The sequence below is a fragment of the Marmota marmota genome, unplaced genomic scaffold (genome assembly GCF_001458135.2).
Source record: "Marmota marmota marmota unplaced genomic scaffold, marMar, whole genome shotgun sequence".
NCBI classification, from domain to species: Eukaryota; Metazoa; Chordata; class Mammalia; order Rodentia; family Sciuridae; genus Marmota; species Marmota marmota.
In genome coordinates, this window is record NW_025999900.1 from 47086090 (window position 1) to 47112277 (window position 26188).

The following is a 26188-nucleotide window of genomic DNA, read 5'->3' on the forward strand; positions in this document are numbered from 1 at the left end:
AATGGAAGGAGACCCTCAGGGTTATACAGTGGAGGGGGTAGAGAGAGAGGAGGGGAGGGGAGGGGAGAGGTGGGGAGGGGGGAGGGTGGAGGATGGGAAAGGCAGTAGAGCAAAACAGACACTAGTATGGCAATATGTAAATCAATGGATGTGTAACTGATGTGATTCTGCAATCTGTGTATGGGGTGAAGGTGGGAGTTCATAACCCACTTGAATCAAAGTGTGGAATATGATATGTCAAGAAATTTGTAATGTTTTGAACAACCCACAATAAAAAATTAAAAAAAAATAAATAAATATAGAATCATGCCATCAACAAATAGTGATAGTTTGAGTTCTTCTGTTCCTATTCTTATCGCTTTAATTTCTTTTTCCTATCTAATTGCTCTGGCTGGAGTTCCAATGATGATGTTAAATAAAAGTGGTAAAAGAGGGCATCCTTGTCTTGTTCCAGTTCTTGAAATGCTTTCAATTTTTTTCCACTTAGAATGATGTTGGCCTTGGGTTAGCCTATATAACTTTTACAAAATTAAGATATGATGTTTTTCTACTGTTTTGAACATAAAGGATGCTGCATTTTGTCAACTGCTTTTTCTGCTTCTATTGAGATAATCATGTGATTCTTGTCTTTAAGTCTTGATGTGGTGAATTACATTCATTGATTTCTGTATGTTGAACCAAACTTGCATCCCCGGGATGATCCCCATTTGATGGTGGTGCCTTATCTTTTTAACATGTTTGTATGCAATTTGCCAGAATTTTATTGAGAATTTTTGCATCTATGAACAGACATTGGTCTGAAGTTTTCTTTCCTTGATGTGCCTTTGTCTGGTTTTGGTATCTGGGTGATATACTAGCTGCTTCACAGAATGAGTTCAGAATGGTTCCCTCCTTTTCTATTTCATGAATAATTTAAGGAGTATTGGTGTTAATTCTTCTCTGAAGGTCTGGTAGAACTCGGCTGAGAATCTGTCTGGTTCTGGGCTTTTCATGGTTGGTACGCTTTTGATGGTGTCTTCTATTTCATTGCTTGAAACTGATCTATTCAAATATGTCCTCCTGATTCAGTTTAGGTAGTTTATATGTCTCTAGAAATTTGTTGATGTCTTCAAGACTTTTTATTTTATTGGACTATAAATTTTCAAAATAGTTTCTGATTATCTTCTGTATTTCAGTAGTGTCTGTTATGATATTTCCTCTTTTTATAATGATTTTTTTTAGTAATTTGAGTTTTTTCTCTCTGTCTCTTCATTATCGGGGCTAAGGGTTTATCAATTTTATGTATTTTTTTCAAAGAACCCACTCTATATTTTGTCAATTATTTTGAATTGTTTATTTTGTTTAAATTTCATGGATTTCAGCTCTGATTCAATTATTTCCTGTTTCTACTGCTTTTGGTGTTGATTTGTTTTTTTCTAGGTCTTTTAGGTCATTTATTTGTTGGCTTTCTATTCTTTTAATAAATGAGCTCAGTGCAATGAACTTTCCTCTTAGCATTGCCTTCAAAGTGTCCCAGAGACTTTGATATGTTGTATCACTGTTCTCACTTACCTCTACATATTTTTTTATTTCATTTCTGATTTCTTCTGCTATCCATTCGTCATTCAATAATGTATATGATCATCTCTTTATCAAAGTATAGAAATTACAATTTGCAATTGTGGAAGTTGGGACATGGGAGACACTGTCACATCCTGTTTCTTCATGTAAGAAATTAAGGGGGCTGGATCAGATCTCCTTTAAGTCCTCTAACATTTTACATTTTATCAACCTATACTGTGCTAGATCAGGTCATCTGAAGCTCAGTAGTTTTTCTAATAATACTAATACACTTATCCTTACTAATTGGTATTATATGGTATAAAATTTTATATTTCTAGAAAACCACTAATAAAAAACTCTTTATTCCATTTTCATGTATTTTCTGTCTACTTCAGATTTGACTTAATGTGACTTTATTTTCAAAAACCAAATCTACTAACAGTAGATAAAAATTTGTTGCCAACAAAAGCACTCAATAGATCGTGCCACTGAATTAAAGACAGAAACATAAGATGTTTTAGAAATGCTGGCCTCATTTGAAACACTGCTTATTTTCTTAAAGTGAGCATTTTAAAGGAAATGATGATTGTTTGAGTGTATATATTATTAATTACATGCCTATTAAAAACTAATACATTTAACTAATATTCCTTATAGTTTTAGACTTTTAGTACCTAGAATTTTGCATTCGATATTAAAAATGGCCTCTCTGAATTTCTTCACAATCTTTGCTTTTCTAATGTCCCTGTTGAGCAATTTATTTAGTGACTTGTTAAGAGAAAAAGGGTTGGTAAAATGGAGCTCATTAGGTTTAAAACTTAATATGCTTAACTAAGTTCCATGCTGATCCTAATAATCAGTCTAATCCATTACTATTTTTAGTTTTTATTAAAAGAAAAAAAATCCCCGTTCAGTTGGCAATATTTTGGGTGATTTGTAAAGAACAAGATGAAATCAACTAAACATTATGGCAGCAGGTTAGTCTTGTTCACTTCAAAAGAACAAAAATCCGTTCAGATTTCATGATTTGATTGCTTACAAAGTTTTGGGTGTGCTGGAAAAATAAACAACTATTTTTTATTTTTGTTAGAATACCAGAAAGCATGAAGCTAGAAAAATATTATTTTAAAAAATCACCAACTTAACATGTATGATTCTCTGTGTATTCTGGAATCAAAGATGCCACACTGTCCAGGAAAACAGCATTTCCTAAGCTTTGGTATTCTAGCTATATTTTCTTTAATAAGCTCACACAAATTTACCTTTTAATCTCTGTATAAGAGAGGCCTAAAGAATATGACAAATTGGTTGGGATTGAGGGAAGCACAGAGATACATTTGCATACTAGTTCACATATAATTTCTTATCAGAGCATGGAGAACAGAGGCTATAAATAAGATAATTGGGGTATTATAAGGTTAATGCTCCATCAAATTCCCCCAAGATTGCCACTATTGTTTCCAAGAAATATCTGTAAAATTACATGAATAATACACTACTGATATATTTTTATAGTCATTAAAATAAAAAATGTTTATGCATCACCTACAATCTTGAGTTTCACTAGGAGTTATGTGTAGTGTGTTTTCAAAGCCACTGTCGTAGAAGATTTAAGTTAGAAATAGCTGACTTGAGAGAGAAAGTGCTAAAAGCCATTAATTGCTATAAGCAAGGCATAAATATATCATAGAGAGATTTAATGAGGGAGAAATGACTTCCAGGGACAAACATTTACTTATATCGCACATGTGCTTACCTCAAACAAATACAACAAAGGACTTTGCAATCTCTGTCTTCATAAATGCTGCTGAAAGCCATTATCCAGACATCCTCACCCACTTCATCTTACCCTGTGCAGCATCTGCTTTGTTAAAAAGCAGTTGCAAAAATGCCAAAAAACATTCACTGGAGAAAAGGTAGCCTATTTAACAAATGGTGCTGGCAAAACTGGAAATCCATATGTAGCAAAATGAAATTAAACCTCTATCTCTCACCCTGCACAAAAATCAACTCAAAGTGAATCAAAGTCTTAGGCACTAGAATAGAGACGCTGCACCTAATAGAAGAAAAAATAAGCCAAAATCTTCACCCTGTTGGCCTAGGATCTGACTTCCTTAACAAGACTCCTAAAACACAAGAAGTAAAATTAAGAATTAATAAATGGAATGGATTCAAATTAAAAAGCTTTTTTTCAGCAAAGGAAACAATAAAGGGAGGAGAGAGCCTACAGATTGGGAGAAAATCTTCACCACACACACCTCCGATAAGGCATTAATTTCTAGGATAGATAAAGAACTCAAAAAACTTAACACCAAATTTGCTGATAAGAAAACAATAAATAACCCAATCAATAAATGGGCTAAGGAACTGAACAGATACTTTACAGAAGAAATACAAAAAATCAATAAATATATGAAAAAGTGTTCAACATCTCTGGGAATTAGAGAAATGCAAATCTAAACTACTCTAAGATTTTATCTCCTGTCAGAATGGCAATCATCAAGAATATAGGCAACAATAAATGTTGGCGAAAATGTACACTCATGCATTGCTGGTGGGACTGCAAATTGGTGCAGGCAATATGGAAAGCACTATGGAGATTCCTTGGAAAACTGGGAATAGAATCACTATTTGACCCAGCTATCCCATTCCTTGGTTTATACTCAAAGGATTTGAAATCAGCATACTATAGTGACACAGCCACATCAATATTTATAGCAGCTCAATTCACAAGAGCTAGACTATGGAATCAACCTAGGTGTCCCTCAATAGATGAATGGAAAAAGAAAATGTGGTGTATATACTCAACGGAATATTACTCAGCTAAAAAGATGATTAAAATTATGGCATTTGCCAGTAAATAGTTGGAGTTGGAGAATATTATGCTAAAAGAAATAAGACAATCCACAAAACCAAAGGCCAAGTGTTTTCTCTAATATATGGATACTATTTCACAATAAGGTGGGGGGCACTAGGGAAGAATAGTGTTACCTTAGATTAGGTAGAGGGAGTGATGGGAGGGAAATGGAGGGAATGTGGGGACAGAAGAGATAGTAGAATGAAACAGACATTATTACTGTATGTATATATGTGACTGCATGACCAATATTATTCTGCAACATGTACACTCAGAAAAATGAGAAATAACATCCCATCTATGTATAACATATCAAAGTACATAAATGGATTCTACTGTCATGTATAATTAAAACAAATTAAAAAAAATTTTTTAAAGCAGCTGCATACTAACTCTTCAACTAGAAGTTAAAAACCATGATTTTCCTTATAGGAGGAAGGAAAATAGGAAAAAAATTGCTTTCTGTGATTTTACTAAAAAATTCCAATGCTAATTAAAACCATATATTTAGTACTGGTAAAGGTAACAAATAGAGATTTCTTGGACAAACTCATGCTCCTCTGTGAATTCAGATTAGCAATGCTGTGTTACTGGCTGACTTTGGGACATTTTGTTCTATTTGAAACAGCTGGGACGGCAAGGGAGCTTGTATGTCCTACAGAAACTCAATTAGGCTGGATGGAAAAGAGGCCATGAATGCTTCTGTAGTCTACAGAGAAGCAGTGAAAATGCGTTAGATTCAGCTTTGAACTGAATTCTAAATCTAAGTTTTTAGATCAGGGTTTGTTCAATTAGCTTGGCCATCTTAATACAACATAATATTATTGTATTTTTATAATATGCCCTTATAATTGTGTTTCTTGTGCACTGCTCAAAATCTCAACAGGTTTCTAGAAATCTGATCATTTGTGTTCTGGTGATCTCATTCTTGGTGAATGAGATCAGCTCCAGCCTTGGGTTGAAAGAGAACTTGACTTGCCCACTTGCCAGTCCTCTCCAATGGTTGTGTGGTCATGCTGGATGTTTCAGTGCTTTTTAAAAAACAGCAACAACATGAAAGAAGCCAGCTGCCAACACAGTTCTGCTATTCCAACAATTATTTGTCTGTCAACAGCAATATGGGCAGACTTCTACAACTGAAATGCTAACAAAGGACCTTTTGCAAATTCAGATGTGAATAAAACACTTCTCTGCACTTTGTCATTATAAATCTCTTTTCAAAAGCCTTGTGAGCATCTTTCTTTTCTCTGAACCATGAAAGAGGTTTATTGGGGTCACCTTTATTACATTTATCCTTTTCTCCTTTGTACTTCTATTGTTTGTGTGAAGGTTTTAAAACTGCTAAGGGTTGGCAGTGATTTTTCTTATGCCATTCTCTTGAGTCCCTAGCACAGTGCATTGTGTATTAGTAGAAACCCAATAAATATTCAGAAAATAACAACAAACATGAATATCCTCTGATTGGAACAGGAACTCCAAAAGGGCTCACTGATTTGAGCATTTTATGCCATGAATGTTTCAGGCATATAGATGGTACTCAACAAATACATATTGAATGGATGGATACTTTTATGCTTTTCCAAAGGGCTTGGACAGTATTTGGTAAATAAGGAAAAGAAAATATTTCATATAATATATAAAAGAAGATTGCCAATTTCCTTTCTCTAGACCAAGTATTGGTAAATTTCTTTACAGATGGTCAGATAAATACTTCAGGCTTTGTGGGCCATAGTTTCTGTTGCAACTACTTAATTCTACAATTAAGTAGTGTAAAAGCAGTCATAGAAAACATGTGAATAAGTGGGTGGGTTGTATTTTAATAGACCTTATTTACAAAAGTAGTTGGTAGACAAAATTTAACCCCATGGGCAGTTTGCTAACTTCTGGTCTAGAACAATAATGCAAGATTTATCTGCTAGAATTAAGATGATTAAGTAATTATTCTCCATCTTTCAAGATCACGCTTTCTCCATCTTCATATGCCTATACCCCATCTCCACTCCCAATAGTTAGTACAGTGTTTTGCAACATCAAAGCTACAGTATGTTTATTGAGTTAAAAAGAATTCTTTACTAACTTATTTCCTGAAACCACGTGCAGTTCTCAGCAGAATCTCTCAACTCCAGTTCTTATAATGTGCCTTTTCTTTGAACTCTGTTCTAACAAAATTGTGGGAAAATTTAATAACTTGCTGAAATATTATCTTATGAAACTGATGTTGTAGTAAATGGGACATCTTTTCTCTTGGTAGAAAGAGTTTCAATTTCTCTTATTTGTAGCATTTTCTTCAGCATGTCGATGATTTACCAGATTACTGATTATCCACAGAGCCAAGAAATGATTTTTCACACTGTACCTAAACACATGCTTCTTTTGAAGCTGATTTCCTTCTCAGTCTCTTTAAGTAATTGATTTCATAAAAAAACATATAAGCAAATGACCACTCATGTCTACAACTGGAAAAAATGGGTTCTCACGTTTCCTCTGCAGAGACTACAAAATATGTGATATTCCCAAGAGTTTTGTGTTGGATTACCACACTATTTCAGGGCAGCGTCTGCTATGTTTAGTGATAGTCTATGTACTCGTCACTGAGATAGAAATACGTTTTAAAATGTATAAGTAGTATTAATGTAGCATAACACCACCAAAAACTATGCTTTCTGATTCTATCGTATACTTGTATCGCCTTTTGCAAATTTTCAAACTTGCTTCTCATTTTGCCAAGTGTTGACCTCTCTTACAAACCAGGCCTGATTTTATCTTTAGCTGCAAATGTAATTTTAAACAGAACTACAATGAGATTATTTGCTGAACATGTTAAACATTCATAGCTTTGCCATATGCTATTATGGAAATTGCATTGATTTATAGCAATTTTAGGTGCCACTAGATAACACTGATTCACCTGACACCAAACCTAGTGTATAGGAAAATAATATTTTAAATGTTCTATTTGCATTCAGACCTCTGATGAACTCATGGGTTTTTATTATTTTTGGAGAAAACTTTTACATATTAAAATTTGGTCTTACACTTGGTCACGTCTAGAAAACTTTGTGATCTAAATTTGTATTATATTAGCATAGTATTCAAAGATGTAGATTACAGAAACCAGGTAGAGTTAGGTCTTAATACTGATTTGACCATTTAATTACTCTGCAGCCTTGATTTCTTCAACAGCAAAGAGAGAAAAAATAATGTCCCCAACCTGATAGGGTTGCTGGGAGGATTAAATATAATAATGAACACAAGCTATGAAACACCTACAAGAGGTGATTTCATGTAATTTGTTCTAATATATGCTTAATAATTAGTAATTATCCTTACTTCTTGTTGCCTAAATGTTGTATTCCTGTTTAAGGAGAAATGCTTGAGCATATGGAACCTGCTGGGAATGATGGAAGATGATCTAGGGAACTTAAAAAATTGCCATAAGAGAGAACAAGGTCACTGCTCTAGTTAATAATACTAATAATACTAATCTATGAAACCAAAGATAAAAAGGAACAAAGTCATAAGAAAATTATAAGAAAGTCATAACAAAGTCCTCTTCATAGTAGAAATATCAATAATGTGGCATAATTGTGTTAATTTTTGTTTAGGATGGAGGAAGCATAGTGCTCATTTTAAGCATGCTAAAGAGAATTTATGGAAATGAGCACTGAACATTCTATCCAATTATATTCAGAGGAGGGAGTAAGTTTCTTAGAAATAATTGTATTTGGCTATAGTAAGTGAATATATACAGCATACTGAATATTCATAACTATTAAAACTTGTAACAATATAAAGAAAGCCATAGAGCTTTTAGTATTTTTTTGAGGGGGGGTTTGGTAATTGGCTTGGAGTGCACATTAGAATATACATTGATTCTCTCTAAGTCAGTATTCTTGATACAGGGAAATTTTGCCTTCCAGGGGACATTCGGCAATGTCTGGATGTATTATGGGATGTCACAACTTGGGATAGGGAATGTTACTGGCATCTAGTGAGGAGACTCTAGGGATGTTGCTAAATATCATATGATGCATATGACAGTATCTACAACAAAGACTTATCTGACCCAAAATGTCATAATGCTGAAGTTGAGAAACTTGGCTCTAGGCTAAGAAGTTTTCAAGGCCAAATGGGTTTATCCATCTGTCCCAGATGGGTATTAGGCAGGCCTAGGGAATGATAGGTTTTTGCCAATATGGCAAATCCTCTCAGTCTGCTATGTGTTGATTCCATGTTTACAAATCATAAGCAGAAGTATTAGCATTAAGTTGATGCACCTGGGAGAAGAATGAGTGGAAATGCGAAGATTATTGCTTACAAAAGACTGTATATTAGTTGATCTATGGGGGATTTGAGGGCTGAAAGAAGCTGGACTTACACACAGAGGTCAACCATAGTAAGACGTTGACCAACCAAGTGACTAGGGGTTTCCTGTCTCATGATTTCTTCAGCAGCATCAATTCCCATAAAAATAACTTACTGAGTAACAATGTCATAGACTAAAAGCTTAGTTCCCAGTCAAAATGTTGTAGGCACAATTTTTGGATTTTTTTTTCTTCTCTAATCCCATTGAATTGAAAATCTATTCCACGTATCAAAGAAAATCTTTTCTTTCAAAAGCGTCCTTCCACAAATACTATGAGGACTGTTTAAGAGGACGTAAGCTTGAACAGGAATAGTGCTTAAAGACTGAGAATATACATAAAGAACATTACTTTGAGGGTTTTCATTCTGTACTTGGTATCTTCTTGTCGCCGCTGAAAAGGATCTTTGTGAATTCTGAATTTAGGGTATCTCCCATCAGTTCTCTCACATAAACTGTGGGAATTCTGAAAAGAAAAAAAAAATAAAAGATCTAAATTGGTCAGTGAAAGAAAAATCAGTGTTTGAAATTAGAATAAGAAAATATCAATATGTAGATAAGAAACAATCACAGGCATTTTGAGAGCACATAAAGGAAAAAGAGACCACCAAGAAAAAAAAAAAAAAGAAAGAAAATGGATAGTGTGGACTGTTTATTTACATTCTTTTAGAAACTAGTTAGTATGTCGGTTAGAAATGACTGGTATTCATTGGATGAAAGGAAAAAAGGTTAGTGACAATTAGCTGCCCAAAGATAGAATTACCACACCACTTTTGGATGTTATATATTATACTTCAAAATTATACATGGTATCAAAATATTCTCCTTGTTTAAAAGATATTGCCTTTAAAATTGAAGCCCTTTTATTTCACTTCTCCATAAACATCATTATATTTTAAATATTATATTACATAGATTTTTTAAATTTAAAGATATCTCAGTCTTCATAAGCATCGAAATTCAAGTAACAGGGAAATGAACTAGGACAATAACTTCGGTCTTTGTACTCTCGTTCACAGCACATTGAGTTTTAGAAAGTTTCAGGGATTTGAAAAATATAATCAATCTCTAATAATCTAAAGGCTTTATGTATTTTTAACTTAAGGTGATGTCAAGTTGTTCTCATGAAACTGATTTAGTAAATGGACTTAATTTACCCATATAGATGGCTTTAGAGGACAGACAGAAGGGGTTTTAGATTAAGAGGCAGCAAGACAAAAAACAGAATTAGATCTCACTTCTGACTAGTTTATATACTGCAAGCTTCAGTTTCCCCATCTGTATAATAAGGAAATAATGCCCATACAGCTTGTCTCTGAAGATTAGAAGAAAATGTGTCATATTGAGCCGTTGTTTGCCAAATAGTCTGTGCTATTATATTATGCACACTGGCCATATGTGTGCATAATACTCCTTTCCCTTTTAAAGGTAGAGACTTCACTTTCAATGTATCAGAAAGTACAATTCTGAACTTTGAAAAATATTCTCCCTAGAAATTTTACTATAAAGGCATTTTATGAGTTTGTGTATACATAAGCTAGATGTGTAGATAATTACTAGCCCTTAGCATAAAAATTAATAAAAATAAACCTTTCAGTAACAGTGATGAACACAACTTTTGAATTGTACTTAGGAACATTCAGTTCAATGAAGATCACTGGGGAACCAGTGAACTGTTACTGGAGGTTAAATTCTGTATGTTTTTATTGGTATATGTCAGGCATCTGTTTCTCAGTGAAAAGTACCACCTGTTTCCAATACTCTCTCTTGCCCGATCCTTTGTTCTCTTAGATGACTTCTGCTAGCACAGAAAAAAAGGGAGAAAAGATATGGGTATAACATATTCCCTGCTATGGACTGAATAAGGATAAAAAGAAATAACATGGTCTTAAATAGTGATTTCAGGATTCTTTGACAGTGAATATACAAGCATATCTTAAGAAAGAATCAAAACTTTAATAATATTGATAATATATAAGCATATTTCAAGAATGAATCAAAAACCTCAATAAAATATACTATAAACAGTTTTATCCTATTTGTAATAGTCTAGATTTTAGGATGTGTCCAGTCAAGCTAGGATTGATCTAAAAAATATTTAGTTACTGAATTCACACACACACACACACACACACAAAAGCTATTGTAAGGTAATTTTAAGATGGTATAGATTTTGAGAACCACATCATATCACTTCTTCCAGTAAATCAATATGGCATGATCTGGATGTTCTTCCTACCCACTGTATTCTCAAGTAATACGTTAGGTTTAAACAGAACTAAATATAAGCTATACTTAAAAAGTTATTTTTTAAGGCAAATGTGAAATTAGATGCTGTGTGGTCTCCCAAGGGAAATCCTCCACATTGTTAGTTGTGGCCATTTATTGATGTTCTATAAATCATATCAACCCTGTCAAATAAATTACAAATCACCAAAAATGTACATTACATGTGCATCCTTAAGAGGATACGGGAAGATCTTCTCCAGATAGGTCCTCTTCTGATATAACTAGGTTACAGTGAAACTTGCTTTGCATTTCTCCTCTGTGAGGAACTTAACAAAAATCACAGTGTATAAACCCTCACGTGTCACTAATTGGCTTGATGTGAAATACTAGTAGTTCTATTAGTAAATAGCATGGGATATGGAATCTAAAACTCTATGTGAATTTAAATTCATTTATCACAGGGATAACCTGTGAACTATTATATCTCTGGACAAATAGTGCCCTATAATCTGTAAAAAAGAAGATAATTCATAAATTAAAAAGTTCCCAATTGTCAATGTAATGTGTAACTCTCTTTAATTATCAGGTTTTTCTAAATTCTTGTTTAGCTTTTTGGGGGACAAGTGAACTTCCAGTAGGAGGATAAAGTCTCTATTTTCCTATGTTCTGTTAACACATAATTTCATTTTTTTCAGTCTAGATATTATAAACGCCAGTAAAATGATAAGATAGATTGTTAGAAGTCCCCAACATTTTTTGGTCCTTCTCCCCTTCTACAATTTTCTTTGCACATCAGGAAGATGTCAAGTGCTCTCACTCAGATAAATATACTGAAAAAGACAAGCCAACTCTTTCTCACTCTGAAGTCTTTGAAACCTTCTAGAAGGCTCAGTTTCTCGGGCACAGACTCCAGATGGTCCAAAGCCACTCGGGTACTCTGAAAGCAAAAACATAAAGAAACCAAACATTATAAAAAATTGATTAATACTCTCATAATCTGTACATTAAAAATGAGATGTACCACTGGTATGAGCAGACCAAACTACAGATTTAGAGGGTCAAATAAAAACAGATCTAATAATATTGTATTTCCAAGATAAATATATCTTTTTAAATCAAAAGAATTATTTCCTTTCAAAAAGTATATGAGATGCATTTGCAAATCTGACTCAGATATAAAAACTCTTTCTGGATAATTGCTTTCAACTGATAGGCTATTAAACTTTCTATAGAGCATTTCATATTCTTATTAATTTACAAACCTGCTTCAGTGAGCATCAGAAATAAACCACAAGGTAATACTAAGAAATAGATGAATTTGCACTTACTTATCTATAAAGCATATTAGAGATCCTCAAGTATTATCATTATGAAGAAGAAGAGTTCTCAACAATTATTTTGGTTAAAAAGGAATTGGGAAGCAGTTCTCAAAAAGACAGGAGAAATATCTGAAATTGAATATTTTCAACAGGGACACAAGATCCTGCTGATTATAAATCAGGAACTTATTATACAATCTTTGATTAGCTGGTCCTGTTATGTCCACCAATATAAGCATTAAGAGGGAATGATTTGGAAATAATTTCAAAGCCAATGTGAAATAAGAGGGTAAGTGGTGGAATAACCTTGAGACCTAAGATGGTATAACATGTATGTATCTCTGTATTCTTACTCCTGTTCAGAACATATTAGGCATCAAGTGTTAGATTTTGAATTTAAAACAAATTGTAATTTTTCAATGAAATTAACAGTAAGGCCCATGTCTGATCAATGAGAAGAAAGTGAGTGTCCTGCAAGATCAAGGGCATAACTCTGCAGAGTTGTAGAGAAGTCAGCAGCCACCCAAAGTTTCATGTTCTCTGACATCTCCCTGGTGAATGGTTCTAGATGAAGGACTCTGAGTGTATCACTTCTGGACTGAGGCAACTAAGAATCTGTGGGCTCCATCTGTCATCCCACCTTCTGCCACGAGGACATCAAGATTCTGCATGCTCCAAATGACACAGAGGAAAGCTGCATGCCATACTGGATTTCATGGTAATGAGACAACTTCTAGTTTGTTAAGCTATAGGATGATTTCAGAGTTTTTTTTACTTACCAAAACATAGTACAACATTATCATAAATAATTTCATTTCATCTAGACTAGTATTAAACAAAGTGTAGGCTAATTTGGTGGTAAACTTTTATTAGGTGGATGGGATCTAATTTATGAGTATATAAGATTGTTTTTCTCAAGGGGAGTTCAGATTTTTTTGTTTAACCTTCCTATCTGAAATCCCCTATCTCCCTCCAGAGAGATGCTATTCTTTGTCTGCCATCTCCAATCCAGAGACTCAATTTCTTCTGAGCATATACCACCTACATCCCACAGGGTTTTGGTACAGGCAGGGATGGAGATAGGAAGTTAAAGGTCTCTTTGTCATAGAAACTTTCAATGTGCCAATTTCCACCTCCTCTTTCTGCAGAAATTGTACCAGTTACTTCAATTCAAAAGCCTTTCTGGAATTCTGCAGAATGATGTTTGCTTTCCATTATCATCTTCTTTACAGGTACTTGGGTTCTACCTTTTCAGTTCTGAGATACTTTACCACTCTCAGTGTTCTGTAACTTGGAGGTATAGCTACTTTGTCACTTACAAATTTTAAAAAGACCACAAATACCCTTTGCAATTTTGAATAGAAAATTGTAGGTGCTGTTTCTTGAAGTTCAAAAAGTCTTCTTTTTCAAGGTCTATTTAGAGGATTTAGTATTTTGTTCCTCCTGCTTAACATTTATATCATTGCTAGTCTTTCTGCTGCATGTACTCACTTAAACTACTATGCATTTTAAATGACTTCATTTAATTTGTTCATGTGTAGGAAAGATTCATCAAAATGACATTTCTTAATATAGTCCACAACATGCAGATTTAGGAGAGCAGGTAGTTTTAGCTACCATATATGCTACGCTTATTTAAATAACAAAATATTTGAAAGAATTATATTGGCCCTTGAACAATTAAGTACAAAGCAACGCCCTGATGATTTTAAAGCAAAACTTTGTGCATTGACTAAAATCGTCTTCATAAGCACATACTCTAATAGACTTGTTGTATTAAAACTTTATTTCCTTTTTTCATCTCATAATTTTTCTCATTCAGAAGTGATCCTCTGAATCTGGGTAAAGTACTAAACTTATTTTCTTTTCAAGATAAGCAAATGACTCTTTCCCCACTATAAAACCCAGCATGTTATGCAAATGTATTGCTCAAAATTTTCCATTAAAGTGACTACATCAAATCATTTTGGCTTGCACATGTTCACATTCTGTCTTCCCATTTTATTATATTTTTGGATGTATATTCAAATGGCTACCTTTCTGTGAGTGAACCTTGAAACTCCTTGGTTCCTTCTTTCTTAAGTGATTTTCATACTCCCCTTTCCTATACTCCCCTAATGTCTCCGTTAATTGATCTTTATACTTTCTCATCATTTATTTCAGTTGTGGTTTATTTTATATTCCATTTATATGTTCTAAATATCTTCCTCAATATCAAAAATACTATCTGGTCCCCAGACTTCATTCTAGTCTAGTCAATCAACTGACAACAAATGTGTATTTTAGGTATCATTGAATGATGACACATTTCCTATTCTTCAGGAACTTTTGACTTACTGGGGGAGGGAGAAAAAAATGCATATGTAAAAGATGTACAAATTATACAAATAAATAAAGTGAACTGCATTTATTCTAAATGAATTTCACACACACACTGGCTGAGATTTCTAAGGCATCTATAACAATAAGACATGAAGTGATGAAGATAATGAGTCCAGGTCTGGGGCATCTCAGCTCTCACAATACATTTGATGAGTAAGTGAATTTGGGGAGTACTTTTACTCTCTCTCTGTACACAGAAACATAAAATCACCACTTTGGCATAAATACTTAAGAATATGCATACTTCCACTCTTTTTTGTTGTGGTTGTTTAATGTGATATTGGCTGGAGTTCTGTGATTAGAATCTCATCACATTACATGTCACCTCAAGTTCACTTTTTCCCAAAACTAACACTGCTATAGGAACAAGATCCATAGGTACACATTCTAAAATAAGGAACCTGTTGGATTTCAAAGACTCCATGAATATCATATTATTTCCTAGGGAAAACATCTCTTGTAGAAAAATTTTTAAAATTTTTTAATTTGGTTAATTTTTTCTGCCTAATACTTTAAAGAGCATAGACAAGTCCCTTCTGTTACACTTAAGGGAAAAATTTTTCAAGTATATTTCAGTAATGGCAACAACAAATGACAGAGTGCTTAATTTCTATTTAATTTTTTCCACATTTTTTATTGATGTATTATAATTGTTACATAATGATGGAATTTGTTGTTATATATTTGTACATGAACATATGTGACAATATAATTTGGCCAACATCACTCCCCAGAACTTCCCTCCTCTGAATTTAATTATCTTAATTCATTTTTCTAGAATAAATTAAATGCCAACCGAAATGGTCTAAAACATGTTTCTGCTCTGAAAACATTAGAAGGTACTCAATGTCATACCAAATCTGAAAACAAAGAAAAATTCACAGTGAAGACTCTGTTTCATAAAGAACCATTGCTTTGTGTGTTTCTGGTTTATCTCAGAAGCTTGAAGAGCAACTTCCATGGCATGGAAACACTGGCAAAGCTAAGGATCCATTAACCCTAATCCTGTTTAGCAGCATGCATATATATATATATATATATATATATATCAACAACAACCAAACCACAAAAATGTAATTCGAAATGGAATTATATTTTTAATCTATTTCTTAATCCTCACACCATTATGTGAGGTATATATTACTATCATCACTATTATACAGATGAGGTGATTGAGAACCTGGGGTAAATAACTCTTCAGTCACATTGTGGTAAAACTGAGATGCAAATTCAAGCTGTCTGAATGGAGAAGTGGCAAGGTCTTATTATATAATTAGACAAACCATGACAAATCAAACTAAAAAGGAGTAGATAGAAACTGGAAGCAGTAATACCAAAGACTTTTTAAAAAATATTTTTTAGTTGAGATGGACCTTTGTTTTTTTGTATGTGGTGCTGAGAATCAAACCCAGTGCATCACATATGCTAGGCAAGCACGCTACCACTGAGCTACAACCCCATCCCCAACACTGAAGACTTAATAAAATAAATTCCTGTCCCTTTTTTACTATCAACTGTCAGCAGTAAGACTTTGAAGATAATCCATTGATGGGCTGATTTCTGTAGGGGGCGTTTTAAGATGAAACTATTAAGAATTTGATCTCACCAGTGCTTAAGAATGTGTGCTCAGGACCTTGTATCCAAACATACACACATACATAAATGAGGTCTGGGTAGTCTTTCTGATGATCACAGGAAGCTAAGTGTAAGAAGAGCTTTATGATACTAACATCTCCTTTTTTTGTTTTTATAAAATATAGCACTAGCACAGCCTGTAAAAAGTTCCTCCACCCTGGCTAATAAAGACAAAAGCAGAGTTAACATGTTCTAATAAACCCAAGAATTTTGACCTCTTTACTGAAAACCCAGAAGCAAAAGTTTGCCGTTTGATTTATTTTTTCTATACTAAAGGCAAGATCAAGTGGTGGAAGCAACAGTGAAATGTAGAAATTATGTCTGTTAGACTCTGTGGCTTTTGCATCTATAGATGTGTTCATACGCTTCTTGACAAGAGCAAATAAGCTGCCGATTTTACTATTTCAAATTTCAATGCACTTCAAACTCCTATGGAGTTAAGCAGTCTGTACTGGTCTACAACAAAACATTCTCCCTTACATGTTCCTTTGTTTCAGCTAGAAGGAAATTGAATAATATAGTATGGCAATGTAAGGAACTTAAGAGGAGAATGCATTGCTTTGATTCTTGTCTCTTACAGAGAAAATTTAAGGAACAGATTGAACCAGAAGCATGTTTTAGAATACATACTTCTCTTTGCAAAAATACACATCTGTTTATTTTCAGATTCATAGATCACAAATACCAGTTTCTTATAGTGCTATTGAAATCATATGTGTTTTGAGGTTTAGATGATAAATAAAGGAGATGTCATCTATATTTTTATTTTAAAAATAAGTATGTATTTTTTGCACAATGCACATGTTAAAACAAACAAGGGTATGACAGTTTACTTGGGTTTAAAAAATGCAATTCTATTTACTGCAAAACCTCCCTGACAAATGGCTGAAAGGTGGTGAAAGGATCTGAAAAAACACATTTCAAGGAAAGGAAGGCTGAGATCATAAAGAGGACAGACTGTATGACTTTCACTTGTGGTGACTTGATCCAGTACCACTGTATTGGCTTTAAAGGGCCCTGTTTTCATCCAATCTGTTATAAGACACTCACTGGAACCAAACCAAAGAGTATCAGAGAATTGGTCCACAAAGTCCCATGTTGTTCACATGTCTTTCTAGAGTCCCAGTGAAGAAAGTTGTGTGGGTTTCTTGAACTACCATAAGAGGTCCCTATGTATAGACTGCATGCTATAAGAGAGGTTTAAATATCAGTTATCCATACAGAAGTGTGTCTTGGGGTGAAAGGGTACATCAGGCTTATCAGGTAAAAATTCCAGTTAACCTGGCAACATGACACCAGTGTCTATCCTTGGATTAAAAATCTAGAAGAATTTTTTGCCAACAACAAATTATATTTATTTTCATATAGCCCAAAGTGATAGCTCTCCTTTTTAAAACTTGAGACGAGTAGCATATCTTCCTTGGGAAAGATGGGTTCAGCAGGCTTTTGAGGTACGTTTCAACTTTCATTCACAACAACATTTTTTTTTAAAAGAGAGACATTTAAAACATGGAATCTGCCATTCAAGATAATTGTTTTCTTATTTCTAGACATAATCAAATTACAAATTATGCTCATTCTGATATCTTACTATTATCTTAAAAAGATATAGTAATCTCTGCAAATGACTGATTTGGAAGTTTTGTTTTGCTCACACAAGAATAAAGGGAAACTAGGTTACTGTTCTCTGTGTGCTGAGCAAAATACTAGGTGCTCACAAATGTTTTACAAGGGTCTTGAAGTCTATAATTTGTTTAATGGAAATCATTTTATTTTTTAAAATTGGAACTAAAATGTACTCACAGGAGAAAAAAAATTAGCGATCATTTGCAAAAAATCAGAACAAAATAAATACAGTTTTGTGTGTTCATGATGGGTAAACAGTCCAAAGGGCTTCTTGAACAAGACTGAGGTTAGAGATTCTGGTTAGGCGGCAGATAAAGAAACTACGCTTCTGGATGCACTGGGCTGAGACATGACTTTCCAGTTGTCTGATGAGGAATATTGGTGAGGTGACTGGAAATCAGCAACCCCAATCTGTGGATATTCAAGTTCCAGTAATGTTACTTACTTGCATTTTGTGGTTAGGGGACTATCACTTTGCCTTGTCCTTCTAAGCTTCAATATTTTATTTGCAAAATGGGAATAAATAGTGATGGACTACTTCCACAAGGTAACTGATTATTAAGTAAGAGAGTGAATTTGAAAATGCTGGAGAATTGTCAAATACTTTCCAAATAGCAGGTATTTTAAAAACTGCTGAATCTCTGAGGTCTACTCTAGGTAACTTTCAAATAGAAAAGAAGAGCTCAGTGACTATCTAAAATTACAGCTAATAAAAACTAGTCAAGAGAATACAAAACAGAAACAAGATAAACTTCATTAAAACTATATCCAATATTTAGATATGCATTTACCATTCTATAGACATCATCTAAAGCATAAAAGAAGTGTAATGGCATATAAATTTCTTCTGTATATACTGTGCCCTCAGTGGAGAATGTCCCCTCCAGTTTCCTTAACTGCTTAACATTCCCCCCAACAATATGAGCGTTTTCAAGCATACAGGAAACCTGAAGGAAATTTAGACATCACCCTATATATCTGCCACATCAGTGCTACTCATAATGCTATATTATATATAACATATTACATATGTTATCATATATTAGTCTGTGTTCACCCTTCAGTTCAGCTCATATTTTGGGTGGTTTGCATATCACTAATGCTGGCCATCATTTTTTTTAATGTAAACTTTACGTATTAAAAAAAAGCATAGCTCCTGAGGGGACTGGTTAACTTTTGTTATCATTCAATTGCTCCCATGCCTTCATTGATTCTATTGAAGGAGTTCTCCATTGCTTCATGAAGCTTACTTTAGTATCACTTGTCAGGGGACTAGTACATTTGTGCAACATTTGATTAATGTTTGTCTCAATGCTGGGTTAGAAGCATAAGGAAGGTAGGGACTATTTTCCCAGCACTTCGCCCTGTGTCTGTTACAGAAGAGGTAGTCAATAAATGCTTCTTAAATGAATAAAAAGATAAAATATTATTCAATGAAGTAAAGGTTGTTATATTTATTCCATTTGCAGATATTTACTACTGAATACCTACTATAGATCAGACATTGTTCTGAAGGTGAATAAAAAAGACAAAAATCTCCTCATGGAGCTTATATTTTATTGGGGAATAAAAAAATTCACAAGAGGTTAACATAATGCTCTGAAGAATTTAAAAAGCAAGGGAAAGTGGTGGGTGAGTGCTAGGATGGTTATTCTAGATACAATGGTGGCTCCTGACAGACTCTTTGATGAGATGGTTTCAAGCAGAATGAAGTACAGAACTGAGCTGTGAGAATCCCTGGGGGAATGTATTTGGGACGAACAAGAAGAGCAACAACAAAACTAAAGGCAAAGGCCCTGAGGAGAGAGCCAGACATGGAACACTGCAGGAATAAAGGCCAAGAACCTGGTGTGGCTGGCATGATGGAGCTCAGTGAGGGCACTACACGGTGAGGCACAAGGGCCTGGAACAACATCTTAGAAAACCTTTGAGGCCACCAGCAAGTTTTTGTATTTAATCTGAGTTAGCTGGAAGGTCTTCTAAGGATTTCAAATAGAGGTTCTCATTTACTCTCTCTCTCTTTTTTTTAAACGTAAGTGAATCTTTTTATTTATTTATTTATTTTAATTTTTTATTGTTGGTTGTTCAAAACATTACATAGTTCTTGATATATCATATTTCACACTTTGATTCAAGTGGGTTATGAGCTCCCATTTTTACCCCATATACAGATTGCAGAATCACATCAGTTACACATCCATTGAATTACATATTGCCATACTAGTGTCTGTTGTGTTCTGCTGCCTTTCCCATCCTCTACTATCCCCCCTCCCCTCCCTCCCCTCCCCTCCCCTCTTCTCTCTCTGCCCCCTCTACTGACATTCATTTGTCCCCCTTGTATCTTAAAAGGAACCGTCTAGATAGTATTTTAAGTACAGACTGCTAATCCTTTACCTCAAGTCATGAGAAGAATTTCTAGAGTTTGGAATTTTATTTTTATTTTATTGTGTAACTATTACATGTTTCCTTCTGTCCTTCCTTTCTAGGGATTGAGCACAGGGCCTTGGACATCCGAGGAAAGTGTTCTACTGCTGAGCTACACCTCAACCTTTGCTTTTGAATTTATGAACTTCAGGAGTACTGAGGAGAGACAAGACGGACATCTCATTCTCAGGCTGGGGAATTATTAAACAGCGGAAATTCTGAGCCTCTTCTCAAGAGGCCACAGGGGTACAGCTCTATGAAACATGGACTGGGATAACAAACTGAATCTCGAGAAGGCCAAGGGCACCATACCAAATACTACTGATTCACTCCAAATATTCTTACAACCCAAGAACATGCTTTCTGACTACAAGCTTCTGAAATGTCCTAAATGTCCACATGATACTCTGGTATTTACTTATGGTAGTCTTCTGTTTAAGGGCAGGCAGCAAGATAAAAGTAAAAAGGAACAGTGATTAGAAACAAGGAGATACAAAGTTACATCTCAGTTTTGACATAAATAGTTGTATGAACTTGGGCAAATTATTTAATGCCTCAATCTCAGTTTCCAAATCTGGAAAATGGGAAATTAGGATCTGAACATTTCTAATAACTTTTTGACTCTAACCTTAATCCACCGTAGCTTTAACTTCTTCCTATATTACGCAGAGGTCAGATTTTTTAAGCTTAAAATGTTGTAAAAAATGTAAAAAAAAAAGTATTATAAAGAAGAAGGAAAATAAGGAGAAATCTGACTCTGGGATTCTTGGAGTTATTTACCCAAGAACACCTGTGGGGTGGAAAAATCTTCACTCTTCTATGGCAGAAGGTAAAACTAATAACTATGTAAGAAAAACAGGAAAAAAGACATTTTTGTCTTCTTGGGTGTTTGCCCCATCAAATTACCAACTCCAAATATTTGTCATTTTATATTTTTAGAAAAGATGCTTCCAAAAGTAGGCAAAGGACTTGCTTTTCATTTTTTCCACTTTTAAACTGACTTAGCAACAACAACAAAAAACTGACTTCACAATTTCCCCCTTATCTAAATACTGCCAATTAGCTTCTGGTTCTATTGCCATAAATATTATTCCATACTTTTGCTTCTCTCCTGAAAGGTTTTGTCATGACTTTGAATGCAAGGTCCATGGTCTGGAATGTTCTCTATACACAGCTTAAATTAGCTTCTGATTCTCCTTCTGCAAGATTTGGCTTGGCTGCTACCTCCTCTAACACGGCATTTAAAAGCATGGGTTCCTGAGCTGGTCAGCCTGAGTTTAAATACTGGCTTAGTCACTTACTGGCTATGTGTCCTTAGGGATGTTCCCAACGATCCCTCTGCACCCGGGCTGTTTCCTCATTTATAAATAGATATGATAGTAATACTGGTTGTGTAGAGATGTTGTAAGGATCAAATACATTAACACATACAAAATACTTAGAGCAAATCTTGGCAGTAGCAAGCAGGCAATAAACACTAGTTATTATTACAACAATAATACTAGTTATTATTCTGTGAACTTTTCCCCCAAACTGAATTAGGTGTCCATTTCAGTGGTTCCTGTGCACAGGTATATCCCCCATCCTGTGCGAAATAATTTCATAACTGTGTGTTTACTTGTCTCCAATAGACTACAAATTCCTTAAAGGCAGGTCTATACATTCCTCTATATTTTTAGTGCTGGGCGTATTGCACATGATAAATTTCAGCTATCTCATCACGAAGATAAATAAAGATACATTTAGAACTTAGGTATTGGTGAAAAAACATAGCTAAATTATTTTTTTAAATATAGAATTCTAAAACTTTGAGACAGAAAATATTTCTAAATAGATTTAAAATCTAAAAGAATAAAAATAAAAGAGCTGGAAGAAAAATGAAGGGACAATATAGTTGAATTAAACAACCTAGATTGAGCTGAAGAAGGAACATGAGAAGGTCTTTGGTGGACCTAATGAGGTGGTGCAGGAAGTGCATGATTTGAATTACAACCTGCTTCCTGTGGAGGAGTACAGGTTAGTCATTCTGGACAATGGTGGGGACACCCAGCACAGGCCAGATACTGAGAAATACTCATCATTTTCCTGAAAACTGAAAAGTCCTTGTCCCCAGGGCCCCAACACATGCAAAAGTAGGAATCACATTTGTCTTGTCCATATTTAACATGGAGCAGAGGGTTCTGATGCAGAACACTGATAAGGAAAGATAATTGTTCTGGCTGAGGTAAGGTCCAGGCTAATTTACTTAAAAGAACTTTGGTGAGGTGAGGGTAATTAATCTCTGTTTTCAAAATAAAGGGTTATTTTCTTTTTAAGAGGTGTTCTGTGTTCTCAAAGAGAATGACAAAACAAATTAATCATTTTCCATTACTCCACACACTGGACTTGGATGTTGAAAGAGCATGTGAACAGTTAATCCCCCTATATGGATGAGTTTCTGGTGACAGGCAGATCAGATCTAAATAGAAATCAGGCAAGGTATTTTATTTTTATCATTGTGAGTTTGAGACTTAATTAAGAAAATAACTGAGATCAACTCTGCCTATATTTTTTTAAAGTTTGCTTTCATAATTAATCCTTTTTAGAATACTTCTATTTTTTTCACATTTTAGTCATTCGATGAATAAGTCAGAGACAAAGGGATAGGAAGAATAAAATTTTTAACAAGAATTTAAGCATATTACATAAAGTGACAATATAATATATATATAACAATATTTACGTAACAGTTTTTTGGATTTTGTACAAAGCATTCTCCTGTCATTGCTGTCAAGGTAGACAGAAGCATAGCCTATCAGATATATTTTTAAATGATCAGAAATTCAACTGAACTATCATTTAAGGAATCCTTACTACCAGACCATTCTTGGCTCAAAGTACCAATAATTTGTTATTGAAGTGATACAATTTGGCAGGTTTCTCATCTAAATGGCTAATATGAAAATGAACTATTAGTATGTTTGAGATGCTCTGTTAAGCTAGGTCCCAAAGGCTGAACAGACAGGGTTCTGGAGAGCCAGGTATTGAATTTTCAACCATTCACTAAGAAAGATGGATTATGAAAACAGCAAGAAGGTGGCTTGCTATTGGATTCGTGGGCATAATACAGCTGCCAGTGTTATTTGGTGGGCAAATTCATCTGACATTTGCTGCAACCAATTGTTTTCCTGGAACTTCAATTTCTAGAAAGTATTTTCCTCCCTTCAAATGAAAGCCATGCATTCATTCAGCTGGACAACAATGAAGCTTTGTGGCCTGGTGGTTGGCATGCAAAGGAGCTTGTCTTGCCAAAACAATTTGAAATATTGAACTTAGGCCCCCTCACCCGCACTGCATTTTAACATATTCAACTAAAATGAACAAGTTCTGCAGCCTTTACTAGATGCATTAAAACTAGAAGTAGCCAAAACCATATGACTCTAAACATTTAAAGTATGCAATGAAAACTCTAGAAAATATGCAATGCTCTGGAAACTACAGAGGATTTCACAGAAACTCATTACACAGACACTGGATAGGACATCATCGTTCCTTTACTCAACAAGCACTTACTAAGCACCTACTATATGCATATCAAATCTATACTGCCAGTATACCAGATGTCATTCTGCTAAAGCTGACCAGATTTAGTTTAAGGATATTGTTTGGGTTCTTGAATGAAAATGAATTTTTTAGGGAAATAGACATGAATAGATAAATAAACACATGTGCATATGGTATATTATTTCTCATTATTTGTTTTTTTAATTAACTTGAGAACTCTCAAGCAGAAGAGTTCTTTAACAAAAACATTGCTATAACAAAGATTTTATAGATTGAGTGACAAAAAATAAATATTTATTTCTCACAGTAAGAAACTGGGAAGTCTAAGATTAAGGTTCCAGCAGATTCCATGTCTGGTGAGGGCCCACTTCCTGGCTTATAGACAGCCATCTTCTTGCTGTATCCTCACACAAGTGTGGGAAAGAAATCATCTCTCTAGTATCTTTCCCTTCCATGTGGAACTGGAAATCAAACCCATCATTGGGTTATATACCCATGATCTCATCTAAACTTAACGTAACCTTTTATTATTACTCAATAATATTTATTGAATTTGGTGCTACAACTGCTTCTCAGTCATCTAGTAACTGTATACATTGCAACAACATTTAAAAAAAACAGCTGATGTAAAAGATCAGATAATTTATGTTTGATTTGAGAATTATGCTTCCCAATGAATGTGGGTATGTGAGGAATTCTGGAATTCACCATAAATGAAAGAAGTTGCAACAAACACTAAAATCAAATTAAATGAGAACGGTCTTCCATTTTTTCTTTGAGGACTCATGCTCCCCACCTTGTCTTGAAAAGTGCTAATTAGACCAAATTCAGAGTACTTATCTTGTTTCCTTGGTCCCAGAATGCAGCTGGACACCAAAGGTGCAACATACTGTTCTATGTTGTTTCTAAGAAGGTGTAGATATAGGTGGGTACCTGAGCTGCACCGCTCAATCATGCAGAGCACTGCTTTGTATGTGTTCTTACTCTACTAAAACTTAAAGAAAACTCAGTGCTTTAAAGGAAGTGTTTGGAGATGTAACTAAGCCGTCTGTTGATAAGCAAAACTGGATCATATTTACTGTAGTATCACTTGAAGAAGTTAGTTACAATTGGCACATTATGGAAACCACTGAAGATTCATTTGTAACAACAACAAACAAACAAAGCATGGGAATACAGAGTGGCAGTTTGTTCCCAGGAACTGGATCATAATGTTGTTTAATTCTTAGTATGTTAGGAAAATTAGCCTACAGGCTGAGGTTGTGGCTCAGTGGTGGAGTGCTTACCTAGCATGTGTGAGCACCACATATAAATAAATAAATGCCCATCAATGACCAATAAAATATTTTTTAAAAAATTACCATCATCGTTTACTATTCAGGTCCAATGAATGTTCTTTTTTTCTTTTTACATTTTAGTCATTCGATGAATAAGTTAGAGGCAAATAAAGGGATAGGAAAATAAGAATAAAATTTTAAACAAGAATTTAAGCATATTACAAAAAGTGACAATATAATATTTTGTTGGGAAGTACTTCTTCATGACACTGCTGCATGTCTTGATAGCTTTTGTCCAAGGCTGGCTTTTAAAGAATATCTGTAGCGCAAATAGCCTTGGAAGATGGAGATAGTGTCTTTCCCTGAGACAAAAGTTGGTTACACAATTACTTGGAGCCCCCATACAAAGTGAGAATGAAAACACATACAAACCCCCATAAAAGAATGGGGGTTTCATAAACTTCATAGAATTTTACTGTGTGTGCATCACCTAGCTGAGCCACCTCCTATGATTCTTGAGGACTTGGAGTGGAAGGCAACCAGTGGGAAGGTTAAGTTCATGCTGGCCGTTGTGCCCTTGTCTTCTACCTTTTGCCGGCAGCCATGAAAATGTGACAGACTAAGTTGCTGGCTTGCAAGTAGAGCAAAGTCTCATTCATGTCCTTCATAGTTTTTGACATACTTTGGGCAACATGATAATAAAATGGAAATATTATGTAGTAGTAATGATTTATTTCACTCTATCAACAATCCATGTGATTCTTTTCTAATATAGTTAGGAACAAATGATAAATAATGATACAATAATTTCAAAGAAATGAAATAGAAAAAATTTTCAAGAAAATAAAATGACCAAAATCTAACACATATCTGTAAGACAGAATGAGTTCTCCTCTCTTTTAAAAACAAAGAAATTTGCTTTAGGAAGATCTTGAAAAGAAATCAATACTTGTGAGAAGAAAATTAAAAAAAAAAAAAAAAAAAAAAAAAA

General features: G+C 34.3%; 1 protein-coding gene across 1 annotated transcript in view; it reads right to left on the bottom strand.

Moving 5' to 3' along the window:
- Cep128 (centrosomal protein 128) overlaps positions 1-26188 on the bottom strand; it is a 385475-nt gene that overhangs the window by 19859 nt on the left and 339428 nt on the right. Inside the window, exons 24-25 of the mRNA XM_048799524.1 lie at positions 11851-11928; positions 9115-9228 (exon numbers count right to left, since the gene is read on the bottom strand). Of these exons, the coding sequence (XP_048655481.1) occupies positions 9115-9228; positions 11851-11928 (192 nt within the window). The remainder of the gene's footprint in view (positions 1-9114; positions 9229-11850; positions 11929-26188) is intronic.